This window comes from Cotesia glomerata, linkage group LG2 (assembly GCF_020080835.1).
Source record: "Cotesia glomerata isolate CgM1 linkage group LG2, MPM_Cglom_v2.3, whole genome shotgun sequence".
Taxonomy (NCBI): domain Eukaryota; kingdom Metazoa; phylum Arthropoda; class Insecta; order Hymenoptera; family Braconidae; genus Cotesia; species Cotesia glomerata.
Window position 1 is genome coordinate 25,166,918 of NC_058159.1, and position 17,499 is coordinate 25,184,416.

General features: G+C 28.2%; 2 protein-coding genes across 3 annotated transcripts; one reads left to right on the forward strand and one right to left on the reverse strand.

The window, feature by feature from the left end:
* Positions 1-10,767: 10,767 nt before the first annotated feature.
* Positions 10,768-12,639, reverse strand: LOC123259137 (E3 SUMO-protein ligase PIAS2-like). Its single transcript, XM_044719404.1, has 2 exons — positions 12,525-12,639; positions 10,768-12,447 (listed from the first exon to the last, which is right to left on the reverse strand). The coding sequence occupies exon 2, from the start codon at positions 12,353-12,355 to the stop codon at positions 10,880-10,882; it is 1,476 nt and encodes a 491-aa protein (XP_044575339.1). The 5' UTR covers positions 12,356-12,447; positions 12,525-12,639; the 3' UTR covers positions 10,768-10,879.
* Positions 12,640-13,310: 671 nt separating this feature from the next.
* Positions 13,311-15,095, forward strand: LOC123259138 (26S proteasome non-ATPase regulatory subunit 10-like). 2 transcript variants are annotated; one of them, XM_044719405.1, is made up of 4 exons: positions 13,311-13,516; positions 13,611-13,709; positions 13,988-14,273; positions 14,838-15,095. In XM_044719405.1, exons 1-4 carry the CDS (start codon positions 13,412-13,414, stop codon positions 15,026-15,028), a joined length of 681 nt encoding a protein of 226 aa, XP_044575340.1. In that variant the 5' UTR covers positions 13,311-13,411; the 3' UTR covers positions 15,029-15,095. The 2 variants fall into 2 exon arrangements, with proteins under 2 accessions (XP_044575340.1, XP_044575341.1); XM_044719406.1 differs by having other exon boundaries at positions 13,408-13,549.
* Positions 15,096-17,499: the final 2,404 nt, after the last annotated feature.

Consider the following 17,499-nt stretch of genomic DNA (forward strand, 5'->3'; position numbering starts at 1 on the left):
AAAAAAAAACATTTTTTTCGTTTTTTTTTTCGACAATGATAACTCACGAACGAATCAACCGATTTTGACCAGGCTGGCGGCGATCAACGTGGTTTTTTGATGTTAAGAGCTGATTAGTTTTTGAAATTGATCGGTGGAACCGTTTAAAAGTTATTCCAAGAAAACTAACTTTCAAAAAATTTTTTGTTGTAGTTTTTTTTAGATTTCTCAAAATCTACCGCTCCGAATCAGTCCAAATTGTATTCAAAATCCAAGTTTGGTCAAGCCCTTTCGAATAGCACCAACTGCGATGAAATCGGTCAAGTCGTTCAAAAGTTATGAGAGATTTACATACATCCACACACCCACACACACACACACACACACACACACACACACACACACACACACACACACACACACACACACACACACACACACACACACACACACACACACACACACACACACACACACACACACACACACACACACACACACACACACACACACACACACACACACACACACACATATATATATATATATATATATATATATATATATATATATATATATATATATATATATATACAGACATACAGACATACAGACACTATCGCGGGAATAGTTAGGGAAGCTTCCGAGGACCTTAAAACGTCGAGATCTGATGAAAAATCCATTTTCGAAAAACGGGGTAAAACCAATAACTTCCCGAATTTTGAAAAATTTTTAATTTTTCTTAGCGGGCTAAAAATGAATTTACTATTATAGAAAAATGAATATTTTTTGACTTTTTAAAAATAGTCACACAGTATTTTAAAATTTCCGGAGTCGGTAGCTTGGAACAATTGAGTAAACTTGTTTAACATTACAACTGTTAATTGAGATCAAATTTACCGTAACAATCTATAGAATAGAACTTCAAGTACACTCAGGTACACTGTACATCAGTTAACAATTAATTACAAATGTACTAGTTTGCTTATGACATAATACGTCTCAAGCAGACGTTAATTGCAGCCCCGGCGTCTCGGTGTTTAGCTGAAATTTCCTCGCATCTGCTTTTGTCATCAAACATACATGATATACGCTACCCATTTAATTGAGAGACAATATTACAGTCGGAATTCAACGATCAATTATGTACTTCACCAAACATATAATTAGTCAATGACAGAGTTGTGTTTTTAGTTCAATGATTTATCGTATGTTCCAAGAATGATAAGGGTTAATTTATTGACGTTTGTTATTGTTTTATTAGATTTGTTTCTTGTTATGATTTATGAAGACTAGTTGGACAGATGACATTTTTTTTGAATTGCAACTTTTAAAGTGATTTTCAAGATTTCGTCAAATTAAAAAAAGAAATTTGTGAAAATTCGTCAAATTGTTTTTTTTTTTTTTTATGTTTCGAGTTTTACAAGGAGTTTTTACATAAGAATTGAATATTTTTATTTAAAAAAATTAAATTATTATTAAAAAAAAATTTGAACATGTAGAAAATTTTTTTAAAATTTCTTACAATAGTTTTTTATTATAATATTAATAAAAAAATATTTTCAAGTGAAATTGAGCAACTTTTTCAATGAAATTTATTAATTCTTAAAAATTTAACTCTCGCTAAATTAAAAAAAAATTTTTTTATAAAAAAATTGAGTCGGCTTAATAAATCATGAATAACTCCAAATTCCCACCCACTGACCAAGATAAAATAAAATAAATTAACCTCAGTGAGCTGTAAAGAGAAATGAATCCTATCGGATGCCATTAGAAACATAAAGAGAATAAAAAAAAATAAAAAATACAAGTAAATGCATTAATCCTCTTAACTTTCCATTAAAGTTGAAAGGAAAAATTTTCCATCTGTTATAAAAATATAAAATATAAATCGGATATTATTATATTTATACGGAGAAGTGAATTCAAAAAATAAAACAAAAAAGATAAAAAGTTAAAATTTATATATTTTATGAAAATGTTGACACACGTTAAATCTAGAGCTTCAATAAATGGTCAGAAGCGCAATACGAAATTTGTTTACGAAGCTGCAAACTCATCAGTCGACGAAAATAAAAGTAAAATAGTTTGGGATGATGTGAGAGATGTGAAAACAGTAAGAGAGTGAGGGTGGGAGCTGGAGAAGGAGAATGAGGGTTGAGGGTTGGAGCTTTTGGGATTCGGAAGGGGTTCTATTCGAGTTTGCTAGATATAAACGTCTATACCGTGAGAGTATGGTGAATTTTATAAAGTTTCTTCATCCTCACTCGTTTCTTACACACATCACACACGTTCCGTCCGCCACCCACCTTCAACCTTGCTACATACCAGATTCAACTCTCGGTACTTTTATATATATGTATGTATAAATACACACACAATACAAAAGTAACTCAACTCTACTCAACTCGGCGCGACTCTTTTTACTCCCTCGACGATCCCTTTGTTGACTCTACCGATGGCAAATGGAATTATTGTTATTTTTACGGCACTTTTTTTACTCAACCAATATAGAAGAAGAAATCTATATCCGACGAGTATAACTCATTGTGTTTAATTTTTTTATTTATTTTACTGAAATATATTTATTTCGGTTTCAATGATAATATTGTTGCCCAATTTTTGGATTAGTAAGGTGACACTGCTGGTTAATAGCGTGCTGAGATGATTTTTATGTTTCTTTGAATTTTTTTTAATTTACCAAAAAATTAATATGATGGAGAAAATATTTTTTTAAATTTAAACCGATAATTATTTTTAATTTTTTACAGGCGCAATTTTTTTTTAATCATCTCATTGTTATAAAAATCAAAAAATTTTAAGATGTCTGTTGTTTTCAGAATTAGCAATTAAAGGGATTATAATCATGAAAAGACATCTAATCCCGAAACTCTAACTAAAATATTTTTATTCAAAAATACAAAATTTATTTTAAAAACTGACAATTTGGCATATATTTATCTTTAATTTGAAGTAACTTGAAAAATTAAATTTATCGAAAAATCATAAGAGATCTTTTTTTTCAAAACGTTCAATTTTTGTTAATAATATGTATTGTGCTAGCCGGTAAACTGCTTGTAAGATAAAATATAAAACTCTAAAGTTAAAAAATATTTTTTCTCATGTTACTTAAACCGAAAATAAAAATTAATTTAAATTAAGGAGATTCATCAGTAAGAAAAAGACACCAATAGGTTATGGCTATTGGTTTCTTTCCCACACACTAGTGCTGCCTCTCTTTACAGACTATCGCTCACTTACTTCCACTCACGTAAAATATTTAAAGTCGCTAACTTCAAATATTCTTTATAAAAAAATGAATACCGCTCGTTTATGTTATTTTTGATAAAAAATACTTGTTATAACTTCAATTAAATATTCTCAGTTTTTCAAAAAAATCCTAAGAAAAGTATGGTTGTTATTCAATAAAATGTTCACTCTAACTACGGTCAGGATAGGGAATACGTGTTAGATGTACGATTTTTAATTGCTAATATTTCGAAAATTAGCACCGCAAGGACTATTAAAAAAAATTTATTCCTATAGAGGACACTTGAAAGTACGCGTATTCAAAAATTGAAGAATATTGTAAGAAAAGTGATTTTTCACGGAACCTCCTTAAATCTAAATATCAATATTAAGAGCTTAAATTTTGACGGCCTCTATAATTTGGCATTTTCTGAAAAAATTTTGAGATCATTTGAAAACCAAAAAAATTTTTGGCTTTTTCAATACACGCTAATAAATGTATATACATATAAAAAAAAATCAATTTGTTTTATAAAAAAATCTTTGAAGTAAGAAAATCATTTTAAAGAGATTCATCGTCGGGATTTAAGTTAAAAAATTCTTAAACTAAAAACTTCTGATTGAATGTTTTCGATAGCTGTGCTCAATTTAGCTGAGTCTATACACGTATATAATTTAAAACAGATACATACTTAAAACGCAACGCCCCACTTTAAGTTAAGTATCAATTGATTTTACTCTTTATAAAATTTTGAAATCGCAAGCTATTACAGAAAATCGCTTCTTAAAAAGTAAACTTCAAAAACTGGGTAGAAGAAAATATCTTTTTTGACGAATGAAGAATTAGATAAAGGGAATAAAAATTAATAAAGTTAGTTAAAGATAAAACTAAGTAAATATTTTATTATTTAAGCTTTCCCAGAGAATAATATGTTGGTGTCACTGGAGAAAAGTTTTAAGCTGTTTAGTTTCTCTGCAATGAGAACCAACTATATTTACACACATCATATACATCTAGACGTACTTAGCAAACTTTTATACTTAGCGGTAATTATGAAATATTTATTGCTCGAGAAGTAGACTGATATTCGAATTAATATTTTAATACAAAGAAATGAATCATAAATATACATTTTTATAAATTATTAAGTAATAATATTTCACTGAAATAAATAAAATTTTTTACTAAATTTGTGGTTACAGTTTTTTACATCAGTTGCGCCATAGTAAAAAATCTTATAGTTAAATTCATATGAAATCGACTTATTTCAAAAAGTTTTGTACGTAGCATACGAGATACCGAGCTAAGAAATTACTAAAATCCTCTGGTCACGTTTCCTCGACTACAAACACTGTGGTAGACGTCGAAAGTGTTTGATTTTTCAATTGAGGCCAGTTTAGCGTTTTCCAAATGTCGGAAAAGTGGATTGTAATATAAAAACGACGGTAATCATCGGAAAATTTTATAAAATTTTTAGATAGCGGTTTGCGTGGAAGTAAACTGTTTTGTTGGTCAAATATAAGAAAAGTCGACTGGATACGTGAATAAATAAATATATTAAATTGACGGATAATATATGTCTGTACAACTTCAATTTAGCAAAGCAAGTTACAAAACTATAAAAGCCAGACAAATTCAATTTCTAACTGATGAAATCACGCATATATCAATTTTCGGACACTTTAGTTTAAACTTTTACCGATATAGTTAAACTTTTTATTTATTTACAGTAAATAATAATAATTTTAGTCTTTTCGAAATGAAATTTTAATTACAAAAGTTTAATACCTGTAAGGGGGCGTCCATTAATTACGTGAGGTGTTCTAGGGGGGGAGTGGATCAAGCTAAATCTTACCAAATCTCACTTAGGGGGGAGGGAGGATCTTAACAAATATCACGTAATTTTTTCTCTGGCAGAAAACAGTGTAAAATTGCGTGAAATAGTATTTCTATAATAAAATATGGCCAAATTTGACACAATAGTGTTTGTCGTATTCGTCTGAACCCTGCAGAGCAGCAAAGTAGCGCTTGATTGTTTAATTTGATTATTGATCGATAGGTTCACTAATTTTTTAGGTAGATTTATTTAGAAATCTATCGGTGGTAGCCGGTCTCATGTCGTAATTTTAATAAAATTTTGTCATAATATGTTTAATTATCTTCAATTTAAGCTATTGTTCGTCGACTTTTAATACTTTTTTCAATTTATTTCGTAGTTAAGAAAATTCAAAAAATATCAAAAATAAATTAAATTTTAGCTTTTATCATCAAATGACTTTTATCTGTAAAAAACCTGATTTTTTAGGTAGATGTCTTTAAATATCTATTTGTTATAGTCAATCTCATGTCGTTATTTGCAAAAATATAATAGAAAATAAATTTTAGGACATTACGGCCTTTTAATAACGTGTTTTTTTCAATATTCAAACAAGAAATCTACCTATCCATGTCGGGTGTAGCCGAATGGCACTTTTTTTTCTCAATAATCCAACACGTTTACAGCCAAAACATAAATTTTGAAGAATCTCGCGTGAGATTAGGGGAGGGGGGAGGGAGTTGGGGGAAAATCTTACGAAATCGCATCAAGGGGGGAGGGGGGGTCAAAAAATTTTCAAAAATGCCTCACGTAATTTATGGACGCCCCCTAATTTGTATTTTATTTCATAGCGAAATTTAATATCACAACAATCCGAAGTAATTCGATTCATTGAAATACAATGATTATTTAAATTCATCCATTAGAGAAAACAAAATAACAAACGAATGCAAAATATTTTTCGCAATAATTATTCAAGTGGCGATGTGATAAAAAAATATTTAAAACGCGTTAAAATGTTTTTGTTTATAAATTTTTTGACAATAATCATTATTTTAAAATTAATAGGAGGGATTTAAATGAAAATTAAAATTGAAACATAAATAGTTAATGCTTATATTTAAGTTGTAGGTACTGAGTTTTCGAGATAAACAGATGAAAAGTTAATAATTCAGGCAAAAACTTTAAATGTGTCATTTTATATCTCAGAATAGTGGAAGTATAGTTTAAGTTTAATAATTCGAAGAGAATCTTTTGTCAGACTACAAAATTAATACAGGTGAGATATTATTCCTTTTTTTTTGAGAGAGACATTGATACGCAGTTGAAGAACTAGCGTTTTATTTATAAAAAAATATCATTTGGTATGACTTTTAAAATATTTTCCAAGTTTTTGGAGTGTAATTTTTTTTTTTAATTATTATATTTCTTTAAACCAACTTAGTCCTAGGAAATTTTAGACTGCAGTCGATAATTTTTGAAATTTATAAGAATTACTTAGATAAAATTGTGAAAAAGTTCTTACACGGATCTCATAGAAAATTCAGCTCGACTCAAGAGAAAAAAATTTGTAATAAGAAAAAGCAAAAAATTTCTTGATCACGAATTTCCGTTTTGAGTCAAGCTAACTTTTCTACCAGTATACTGACATAAATAAATTAAATCAATTTATTTTTTATAAAAAAAAAAAAAACAAAATTTACGGCCAACAAAGTAGTGTTAAATAAAACAAACTTCTATAGAAAGTGATTTGATTGAGTTATTAATTAAAACGGAATTTATGACGAGTCGACAACAAAGGTATAACAATACAAAATAATAAAACGTACGTCAAAAGCTCATTGAAAAAATGCATTGTTCCTTTGTACGCATAAAATCATTTTTCTGAATTGTAGTATTAAAAAACTATCCACAACTATAAATACCTTGCAATGAAAATAAAAAGCCGAATTGGCTTTCTAGTAGACTATTTCATTTGTTCTCATGATGGAACTTTCGAAAAATTTTGCTATTTTCAAAAAGGTATTTTCAGAAAAGGTTCAAAAGTTTCTATATATGTATATGTATTTATAAACAATTACATATTGATACTATTTAAAGCGGCTTATAACGAAGATTTCGTCCACCATTCTTATCAGATTCTCATGAAACTCATTATCAGGGCCAAAATTTTTGCAAAAATAAAAAAAAAATGCTATAAATGTTAGACCTCAAAGCGAAAATATTGGTCCTATAAAAAGAGTTATGAAATAAAAGCTGTAGGAAATTTAATTTTCTATGAAAAAATGTCTCTTGTGATTTTTTTATACAGCTAATATTTTTACCGTAATTCCAAAATTAAAATTCATAATGAATGATTAAAATTTCTACTTATTGTAAAGTCTTAAAATCTCCATTCTGAAATTACGGCTCTCTTATTGATTTTTAGAATTATAGGAGAAATTTTTTTCTCTAAATAAGAGATTTTTTCTAGAAAATTAGATGTTGAATAACTTTTACTTGAAAAAAAATTTCTTATACGACCAATATTTTCGCCTTAACATAAAAAATTTGACACCATTAATTATTAATTTTTATTTTGAATTTAAGAGCAGTTGATAGTTGATTTTCAAACGAGTTTTGCTTATGAATAAGATAAAATTTCGAAAAAAACGTTTCGCTCTTCGATAGATAATTTAATTATCTATCGAAGAGCGAAGCGCTTTTTTAGAAAATTTTCATTTATTTATGCATAAAATGCGTTTTAAGATTCCATAAGTTGTACAAGTATGACAGAGATACTTTCGTTTGTCCAATAAAGGGCGAGAGGGAGAAAAAATGTAAACTATTCTTAAAGTCAAAATCCTGACCACACTCATGACACATTCTTTAGACGATTTTCGAGATCAAAGTGGAAGAAAAAAGCCAAATCAGTTGATTAGTTTAGAAATGATAGTAATACAAAAATTAAAAAAAAAATACAGTTTTGTAAATTCTTTTTGAAATAACTTTTGAATGCAATAATTTAATGAATTTCTATAAATTGCGTCTGAAATGTAATGAAATAAGCTTCAATTTTCATTTAGGTGTATTTGAATAAAAAAATTTGCTATTACATGCGTTTTACTGCTCCTGTAAGTTCTTTGTAACTTTGAGAAATTAACTTTTATTTTGTCTGCCGAATGGCTTTCTTTAAAGTTAAAAATGTTTTTATGGTACTGCATGTATCATACAGAAGTAGAATTGTAATTGGATAATTTTGTTTGACGTGATTTATCCGAAGAAGAAGGTAATTTTATTTGAAAATAACCCAGTATTTTAATATGAATTAATCTTTTTTATCTTTACGTGATGCTCATAGTTATCAGATAAAAATCAGCATTCATAGATGAAAATAAGTTGGTAGAGTCAGTAGTTCATAGCTGATGCTAGTCGGCGTGTCGAATTTTTCAACGATAGCCGTTATATATATGTATATGTATGTATTCCTAGCTACGTCTACTTCTTATACAACTACGACTACTATTTCTGGCGCTATCGGCTGACTCGAGATTTTATTCGTATTATATTAGAATATCCCAGATTTCGATAGAATGAATTTCAAAGGAATATTTACATAATCGTACATTCAACGTGTGTCGGACGTGACGTGATAGCTTTGCTTGTGTAAAAGTTCAAAAGATTATAGAACAGACGTACAAAAATTTAATTATATTATTTTCAATGATCACTTTTTTTTATTCATGTTAAACAAATTATTTGAGATAAAAAATTTTTATAAACATTTTTTTAATTAATTACAATGAAAAAGTTTGAACATTTTATTTTATTTTATCTATTTTCAATTAATTAATTATTTTCTTAGATTAAAAAATTTTTGATTTGATAAACAATCAGCTTATTTGAAACTTCGAGTAAAATTAATTAATCAATCAAATATTTTTTTTTTTAATTATTTTAAAAAAACTAATGTAAAAAAAATAACATTATACTTAAATTCTACAAAATTTATATCAAATCTCCACAGAAAGAAGAAGATGGCACTGGATATCATTCCAGATTATACTCAGTAATATCTGTGGTGAAAAAAACTTTTCAGATAATAGCTAGAAAAATCCAGATTATACTGCGTGATATCTGGATTATACTCATTGTTATCTGGATTATACCAGCTACTATCTGAAAATTTTTTCACTCAGTATAATCTGGGATGATATCCAGTGTCATCTTGTTCTTTCCGTGTGGGTGTGATCATCTAATTGGCTATAATAATTTTTTTAGTTATAAAAATAATTGTTTAATTTTTTATATTTATTATCATTATTCTTATAAAAATATATTAAATTATCATATTATAGAAAAAAAAAAAATAATTAATAATATCTGTATCAAAACTAACATATATTTAGTAATTATTATATTTCTTAATACCATAACAAAAAAAATGAACTGTAAAAGTATTTTTAAATTTCAATGATTAAATTAATTTAAATATTATTTTATGTGCTTGTAACATTACAATAATGTTATACCTGACAACATGAAAAATTATTTAACTATTTAAGTATCTTAAATTATACCAACAATAAAAATTTAACATTCCTTATTTTTAATAACTAAATGACAATAAATATTTCAAATATTATTAATCTAATTATAATAACTGTAATAATGATATTCTATTTTTCGTTTTCTGATTCACTTTCTCAAAAACTCTTTAGTTGATCATCTTATTAATTAGATAAAAATGAAGCTTTATAGATTTTTGACAATAAAACCCCTAAAAGTAACATTTACTCTCATTCTATTAAGTCAATTGAATTAAATAAAAAAAATTTAGATAATTAAGAAGCTCAGTCAAAAATATAAAGTCTCCTTTTTATCCAATCAGCACACTTATTTTGAATTAAGGGGAGAAATACGTGTAGAAGGCTGTTTTCATAAATTTTTTTAACGTATAAGAAATGATTATTATTTATTGAAACGATCAGGTTATTTTATACATATATTTATGAGTATTTTTTCGTATTCAACAACAATATAACTTAACAAATAGCGAAGATATCAGCTAATACACATCGTAGTTTATCATCCGACTTAGCAGTTGGTGTGCAGTATGAAAGTCACAATTTTTATCTGAAATCAATTGCACAGAAAAATTACTTTTTTTATATCTTCTATACACAGTAAAAAATTTTGCGTCAAAAAACTTAGTATTAAAAATTTTTGTGTCAATTATTTAAAACTTTTATGTGTAAATTTAACACTTATTCTGTTAAATCAACACAAAAAAGTGTTAAACATTTAACATAAAAATTTTTAACACAAAATTTTTTGACGCAATGACGCAAAATTTTTTACTGTGTATGAACCTTAATTCCTAAAAAAAAGTAAAAATTTGCATTTTTTAGAGGACTGTGAAATTAAGTCGTGATTTTTTACCATTTTTTCATACATTGTTTATTAAAAAAAAAATAGTTTAAATAAAAATATCGCTTATGATGGAGGTTCATATTCAGCGTAATTGTAGAAAGAAAAGTAATTATTCCGCGCCATTGATTTCAGATAAAAATTGTGGCTTCCATAGTGCACACCAACTGCTAAGTCGGAAGACAACCTACTATGTGTATCAGCTGATATCACCGCTACTTTTTAAGTTATATTGTCGTAAAATATGAAAAAATATAAATATATGTATAGAATAACCTGATAGTTTCAATAAATAACATTAATTTTCATACCTAAAAAAAAATAAATAAAAACGTCTTTCTACACGTATTTTCCCCTTTAATATTAATAAAAAAAAAATTATAATTATAATTATTTGTCAATAAATACTTAACCCAAAAAATTTTTCAGTCCAGATCAATAACAATAACACCACTAGATTTTTCCTGACTGACGTCACTTGAACTAATTTTTCTAATTTTACAACTTTTAGCACCCAAAGGTTCATCAGGATTTCTAGAATCCTCTTCATCACTGGAAACTAAATCAACCACTGAAAGATTCTTATCAGCTTTATTTTCGTCTTGAACTTGAGTCGCATCCAGAACTACGGTTGAATTTGGCTGGCAATCAGACAAAACCTCACTTTCCAAGCTCTTGATCTTATCACAATCCTTCTTGGGCAGTAAATTTTCCCAAGAGCCATCAGGCAGCAGCTGGATCTCACTGACATTGGCCAGCAATTTTTCCGAGGCTAAAACTTGCTGAAAATATCCATCAATAACCAGACAATCATAGGTAGCAGGTCCGTTGCAAACTGGGCAGACCCACCTCGGCCTGCAGTCGTTCATTTGTAAGTAAAGCCCTGAATCAAAGCACTGCAAATGGGCGCAAGTTGACGCCCGACAGGGTATACTCATCCTCATTTTACCCAGAGGACAATTGAGGGATACACGTAAAGAAGTTGTTGCGATTTCCGAATCAGCATCTTCGAGCAATTTTTCTTTAATCATCGCTCTGGAGTAATCAGGATGCCTAACGCCTTTGGCCTTCAGCTGGTGTATCAGGTCAGAGTGGGCTAACTTTCTCACCAGGTACACACCAACGACGTACTTCCTTCCAAAGTCGTACGGACAGCTAATTGAAATCCAGTTCCCGACAGTGGGTGACAATTTCATCAGCTCAGTGATGTCTATTGGCTTCATTGGTCCTTCTTTGGGCTTGTCTCTGCTGATATATTTAGCCTGGGGTACGCTGAGATTTGTTCCATTTACTTTAATCTTTACATCTGGTGGTATGTAATCGTTTTGCTCTTGTGAAGTTTCGTGTAAGCAAAAGCGCAGTATCACTTGAACATAGTGATCAACTTTGTTGCTACCTGGCTGACGGTACCGAGATATAGCAATTGTATCCGCTTGCTTAGGTGATAAATAAAACATAAAATTGTTCTCCAGTGTCGGATACTGGGTTGAAACAGCTCTTAGGCTTGTTGGTTTAACTAACTCACCCAGCTCTGGATAAAATGGCTGATTTTTGAACTTTACATCTGGATGAACTGGTTCATTACTTTGCGTCATTATTATTCCCGGATAATGGTTCGGCGCAACTGGATACATTTGGTAGTGAGGAACATTGACAGTTCTTGGTGTTATGTTACAAAACGTTGCTGGTTTCTCAGGATGTCTGATAGCCGACGCTTCTCTGGATCTAAAAACAGAAGATTGTGATACTTTGTTGCTATTTCCAGAGGTTTTGTTCTGTCCAGTAGCTCGTTTCTTAGCGGGAGCACTTTTTTTAACAAGTTGCTGCGTAGGCATTTGGAAAACATTGCTTCTGGTTTGATTAGTCACTTTTTTATCAGCTAACCTCTCTGATCTTCTCATTGTATAAATTTTTTGTTTACTTTTAGCCAATCCTAACCTACAATCACTTGTTTACTTACTGCGCGTTCGACGGTGGCTTGTCAATGTTGGCACTGAAAAATAAAACACGTTTATCTTTGTAAACTATTTATAGATTTTTATTTTTATAAATTAATTAAAATTCATTTACTTTATAAACAAATACACGACTTGATAAAAATTGATTAAAATAAATGTGTTGTGTTTTGTACTTGTCAGTAATACTTTTTATGTATATTGTGATGATTCTCATGTGAGTATAGTATGGGTTGTCAACAATAGATGGAAGTTTGAAGTAGAAGTAGAAAATATGAAGACAATTTATTAAATTTTACTTTTTTTTTTAATATTCATTTATTTATAGAAATTATGTAATAGTTTTCTTTTAGTTTTTTCATTGAAAAAAATTAATTCGTACTGACAAATTATTTTATATAATTTGCATTGATAGTTCTTTACAATTTCTATGCATGAATATTTTTTTTATAAATTTATTTATTAAAAAAAAATGATAAATATATGACCAAAGGTTTGTTAATTTCAACATCATAACACTTGAATTTTTCTATGTTGAAGTAAAGCAAGAAGTTTTCATTTTTCATAACGCAAATAAGAAAATTACTGTGTTAGTAATTTTAAACCGCATCAAAATCTGAATTTCTTCTTATCAATAAATTAAAAAATTCATATTTATGACAAAAAAATCATCAAAATCACGTGTCCGCTAGTTTCAGTTTTAAAACAATGTATAACATACATTTTTTTTATTAGGATTATTATCTAATTTCTTGATAAATTTGGAAACAAGGTTAAAAAAATTAATTATTATTATAGAGTTAAAAAAATTATTTCTTCTTATGCAATAAATTTCTGAATTGTTAATATTTTTTTTTTTTTTAATGTGAGATATCAGTCCACGCATGCGTACCTTCATCTTACTTTCCTGTAGTACGTACATGCAACTATCATTCTTGTTTATTTACACCGTCATCTGTTTATTGTGAAAATAATTAGACGTAAAAATCGCAAAGTAAAAATATGTTACAAGAAGAAACTGTGTTTGACATGGCCTACAAAGGTAAATTCACTGCTGTAAAAAATCTGCTGGATCAAGATGACAAGCTAAAAACTAAAACTGACAGTGTAAGAAATTAAAACTTTTTCTGTTAAAAAAAGGTTATTTTCATTCTTTATTTTTTTTTAATGTAAATTTTAACGCCAACATAATTATTTACAGAGTGAACGAATGTTGATTCATTGGGCTGCACTTGGAGGACACAATGACCTAGTGAAGCATTTGTTATCCATCGGCTCACCAGTTGATCCTCAGGACGATGTAATTTTACCTCTTTAACCTAAAAACTCCATTTAGCCGGCATGACAGTGCAAAATAAATTTATAAGTTATAAATTGAAATTTAATTTTTATTTTATTAATTGAGATTGAATAATTTTTAACATTTCTTAAAATTTTTTGCTGTGATACATAATTCTGTCAAAAGCAACTGACAATTTTTTTATTTCTATATGATTATGATTAACACCGACTTTTAATTTCAATATTGAATTTTAAATTCGTTTCAAAATTAATTAATCAGTATAATTTATTTAACAGACCAATACAACACCTCTGATACTTGCATCATCAGCTGGACGTGAAAAAGTAGTCAATACGTTGATAACAGAAGGTGCAAACGTAAATGCTCAAACAACAGAAGGGCATTCAGCATTACAATATGCTTCAAGTAAAAATTGGCAGAGTATTTGTATAAAGCTTGTTGAAAATTCAGCTGATATAAATATCGCTGACAAACGCGGTGCTACTCCTCTTCATCGAGCTGCTTCTAAAGGAAATGTTGAAGTTTTGAAATTTTTGTTGTCTCAAGAAGGTCTTAATATCGGTAATTATTCATTTTTTATTGTAGATATTAACTAATTGATAACTTGAAGATGGAAAATTGAATTTATACTATTATTATAATTTAAATTCTGATGTCAATTTTTCAAACTGATATATGACCCGTGCAAAAAAAATTCTGATTCATAATGAATTTAAGATTGAAATTCATATTTTGACACAAATATGAATTAGTTTTGAGATCAATCCAAATTTAAAATTGATTTGTAGATAAAAATTCGTACCCCTGTAGAACTTTCGATCCTGCTTCAGAATTTTAATAGACTTAAGAATATTTTATGTATAAAATTTATCCTAAATATTCTTGTCTTTATTAAAATTCTGAAGCAGATTCGAAAGTTTTCCAGGCGTACGAATTTCTATCTACAAAACAGTATCAAATTTGGATTGATCTCAAAACTAATTCATATTTGTATCAAAATATGAATTTCAATCTTAAATTCAATTTGAATCAGATTTGTTTTTGCACGGGCACAGTCAAGTAATAATTTTTAACGTCAATTTATAAAAAAAAACAGTAATAATTAACGATAATTTATTACTGCAGATGTACAGGACATTTATGGTAACACTGCACTACATTTAGCTTGTGAAGAAGATCGTCAACAGGAAGCTAAACTTCTGGTGGCTCATGGTGCGAGCTTAGAAGTAGAAAATAAGGAACGTAAGACTCCATTACAACTTGCTAGTGGTTCGCTAGCTCGACAGTTGACTAAATCAAATGAATCTGCTCCATAATTATCAACAAAAGTTTTCATAAATTTTTTTATTTAAATTCAGAAGATTTATAATTTTTTAATAAAAATAATAATACATAGTAATTAAAATATATTTTTAAAAATGTTTAAAAACTTTAAAAGTTTGTATTTTATCTTCATTAAGAAGTGAGGAATAATTCGATAATTATAAATGTTTTTCGAAAAATAATATAAAATTGGTATTTTTCAGGTTTGTCACAGCTTACAATATCTTAATCAGAATATCTAAAACATTATTATTTATGATATAAATTCTTAAATATATTATTCATAAATTTCGGTAAAATAATATTTTCAGCAATTATTTTGTACTAATTTATAATTTAGTAAGTGTTTTGTAAGCTACAATAATTTTTAATCTAATTAAAAAACAATTCTATGAAAACAAAAAAAAATTGTTATAGGGTAAAAAACCCCATTAATGGCGGAGACCCCATTACTGACACTTTCTTTGATTTTGGTACTTATTCAATTAATGAAATCATTAATTTCTTTAAGATCTTTAGATGAAAAAATTCTTTAACCAAGAAAATCATTTTGAAAAGTTTCACTGTCTCGAATCAAGAGAAAAGTTCTTGAATTGAGTCAAATTTACTCGAACCAAGAAAACTTTCTTAATTCAAGAATTCTTCTTAGGCGCACTTATTCAATTTCAAATCAAAAGTCAAACTCGGGTGATTTCTATGTTGAAAATGAAAAATGTTCGCCTCGGGCATCATGGCGCGCAGTGCAGGATTCTCAACTTTCTGCCCTTGTAGTGTAATATACTATTAGTTTTTATTCCAAGTAAAACATTTTTTCGTTGAAAGAAAAAGTGCCACTAATGGGTTTTTTTACCTTATTTATTAATTTATGTTTTTATTTTTTATGATTATGATTTATACAATATAATTATTCACATAATTTTTACATAAAAAATTAAATTAGGCGACATCTGAAAATTTTTCTACAGTGAAAGCTGTTAAAAGTTACCGTAGTTCTGTCTCAATTTCTCATAAAATATTAATAAGAACGAGAAAGAAAACCTGGGTAACTTTTAAGAGCTTTTACTGTAATTTCTTTTATTGAAAAAATTATTAAAAAAATTTCACATGTAAAAGATTTGAAATATTGTACAGGAAATTTTTTTTAAGTATTTTTTTACTTTTAATTTAGTTGAAAAAGAAAAACGAAAATTGTTGAACGTCAGCTAATTTTAGTATCATAATTTTTACGTCTAAGAATTTTTGAATTTCACGCGCAAATTCACATAAACGTTAAATTTCCAATTAACTAAGCAAGCGTCGCTATCTAACGGCCAAAATATATACTAAAACTGAAGTTAGTAAAAAGTCGGTAAAAATAGCACTCGGTTCCCTATTGGTTGAATTTAAAAATAGTAAATTCCTATTGGTTGTAGACTATGCACATGTCGAACTGGAAACTTTTCATGGCGTGACTATATGTACGACCGATGCGCAGTGAGATACTGCGCAGTAGAATAGAAGTTTGTACATTTGACAGAGAAGCGAGCAGCGAGTCACGCTCAAAGTAAGTAAAGGACATGAATACAACAAACAATATGTATGTCGCGAGATGAGTACAATCCGAACAAAAACAGTTTCACTGTAAAAAAATCGCGCCAAGTCCACGTTCATAAGACTATTAAGAAAAAAAATCTTTATTTCTTTACAAAAAGATATAAAATAAAAAATTAAAAAATTTAACTAACCGATATGGTTGTATATGATTTTTGGACATTAAAAAAAATTTTGTTGTAAATTTAAAAATTAAAAGAAACAATTTTGGAACGTATTTAGTGTGCGTGGTTACGAAATATTTCACTTTTTATGAAATTCCTAAAATCTATCTACTAGGACTTTTAAAAAAAATTGAAGTACACAATGACGCACACCAAGTACGTTCTAAAATTGTTTCTTTTAATTTTTAAATTTACAAAAAATTTTTTAATGTCCAAAATCATATACAACCATATCGGTTACTTGGATTTTTAATTTTTTATTTTATATCTTTGTAAAGAAATAAAAATTTTTTTCTGTAATAGTCTTATGAACGTGGACTTGGCGCGATTTTTTACAGTGAAACTGTTTTGTTCGGATTTCAGTATTTTGTAATTATAATAAAAATTGACAATTTTAATTTAATACATTTCCGGTGGCAAACTATCCACTTTAAGCTATAGTTCATGTAAAAGTTATTCTTGCGCCGCCTGGCGTGTGTAATTGCAAGCTGTCAAATATCTTTTTTTCACTGTAGTTTTCCATCTATTATAAGATTAGCATGCATCCTTATATTATTTAGTCTCTGGCCGTCCGCTTTTTACATAAGAAAAAAGTTCAAATCTAAAAATCTGGGTCGCTATAGTTTGTGCTGATTATTTTTAATAATTATAAAGATAATTGATAATAATCAAGTAATACGCGTAATAAAAAGCATCAACTACTATTATAA

Bases quoted from the DNA above. Each gene is read 5' to 3' on its own strand.
- LOC123259137 (XM_044719404.1), bottom strand. From the start codon at position 12,355: ATGAGAAGATCAGAGAGGTTAGCTGATAAAAAAGTGACTAATCAAACC.
- LOC123259138 (XM_044719405.1), top strand. From the start codon at position 13,412: ATGTTACAAGAAGAAACTGTGTTTGACATGGCCTACAAAGGTAAATTC. The intron at 13,517-13,610 runs GTAAGAAATTAA...AATTATTTACAG, and splicing joins TAAAAACTAAAACTGACAGT to AGTGAACGAATGTTGATTCA. The intron at 13,710-13,987 runs GTAATTTTACCT...TTTATTTAACAG, and splicing joins CAGTTGATCCTCAGGACGAT to ACCAATACAACACCTCTGAT.